Genomic DNA, 1,624 nt, shown 5'->3' on the forward strand with positions numbered 1-1,624 from the left:
GTGTTGTTTCCTGGAATAGGAAGAATGTGCCATTTTGCTACCTAAAATGTGGACATGGTGGTGAGTCATTCTGAACCATGTGGATAAGGGCAAAGCAACAAGATAAAAGGAGTTTGAGCCTGTGATAATTTCTCAAAACATAAGTGACTACTCATTCATTTTGTACTACAAGAGAGAAATAATGTTTATTGTTTTTAAACCACTATCATTTGGGCACTGGGACAATAAGCAAATGCACAGCCTACTGGGTGGGTTTTCCCAAGGTAGACGCTCCCATTAAATACCCTGTTTGTACATGTTATCCCCTCAACATCAATTATTAGGCCCTCACTCAACACCCAAGACTGATTTCAAATATGTAACACTTTTTTTTTAGCACAGACACATTTTATTTACTAACCAAAGGGATAAGCCTAATGAAACCAATACTTTGAAATAGTTACATGTAAAATATTTGTGATAAGGAAAATTGAATACAGAAATGAAAAAAAAAAAAACAGCAGTAGGGAGATTTGCTCATTGAACTGAGCTTGTTCATCACTGAAGCTAATTCCTGTCCAAAGTGATGATAGAACCTTTTATTCTACTTTTTCATGGACCTGGGTACAGGTGACATTGTTCATGACGCATTCCACCACTAATTTCCCATCTTCAAGTTTTCTTGTTATTGTGCTTTCCTTCCCATCCCATTCCTGATGTTGAACCAATGCACCATCTGTAAAGTTGCAGACGGTTTGAGTTTTTCTGCCATCAGCTGTAGTTTCTTCAAACTTTTCTCCCAGATCACATGAAAACTGTGTTGTTTTCAAAGTTCTCACAGTTTTGACAGTGATGTGATTGCCATCACCACTAATGACACAATCTGGTTTGGCCATCGCACCCATTTTCCTCAGAGCCATTCCAACACCTCGCTCCTTCATATATTCGTCGAAGCCATTGCTGCTTATCAATAGCCATCTTCCTACGAGCTGCTGAATGGTGGCCATGGTGGGTGCGGGAGGGCATGCGGAGCAAGCGGCATAAATATGTAACACTCTTTTTTTAAATGACATCTTTTTTTTTTTAAAGATTTATTTTTATTTATTTATACAAACACTGGGTACAGTCAGAAGCGTGGGAGGGTGAGAGAATTCAGCAGAGCCAGAGCAAGCAGAAGGACATAAGTACACCGCTGAGGGCGGCAGAAGAGGTCTGCATGCCATGTGGGACCCTCCGCCTGTGGCCAGGGAGCAGCCGGGTATCGAACCGGCGCTGCAGAGGATGCGGGCAGCTTCGCAACCCAGCGCTCAACCGCTGCACCACCGGGGAGGCCCAAATATGTAACACTTTTACTCTTTTATTCTAAATATCTGTTTTACTTAACTGTGCTGTATATTCTCTTTCTGGCTCTCTAAATTCACACTATCTTTCTCCTTCTTGCTTTGTGCCCCAAAAGGTTATACAGCTTACACAGTTCAGAGTCCTTTGACCTCTGACTTCCCATTGAATTCGGTCAATGGGATGCAAGAGATAGGAAATTAGGGGAAAAGAATGTTAATATATTGATTTCCCCAACTTCCTCTCTGCCAGGCCACAGTTTGGAAGATTCTGCATTTCTTTCTCTACATAAGTGTGTTCTGCTTCT

At 41.5% G+C, this 1,624-nt stretch overlaps 1 protein-coding gene across 1 annotated transcript; it reads right to left on the bottom strand.

The window, feature by feature from the left end:
* Nucleotides 1-578: 578 nt before the first annotated feature.
* LOC311170821 (fatty acid-binding protein 5-like) lies at nucleotides 579-986 on the bottom strand (the record flags this gene model as incomplete). The annotated part of the gene is made up of 1 exon (XM_084233266.1): nucleotides 579-986. One exon carries the CDS (start codon nucleotides 984-986, stop codon nucleotides 579-581), a length of 408 nt encoding a protein of 135 aa, XP_084089392.1.
* Nucleotides 987-1,624: the final 638 nt, after the last annotated feature.

This window comes from Talpa europaea, assembly GCF_964194135.1.
Source record: "Talpa europaea genome assembly, chromosome: 5".
In the NCBI taxonomy this organism is placed as follows: domain Eukaryota; kingdom Metazoa; phylum Chordata; class Mammalia; order Eulipotyphla; family Talpidae; genus Talpa; species Talpa europaea.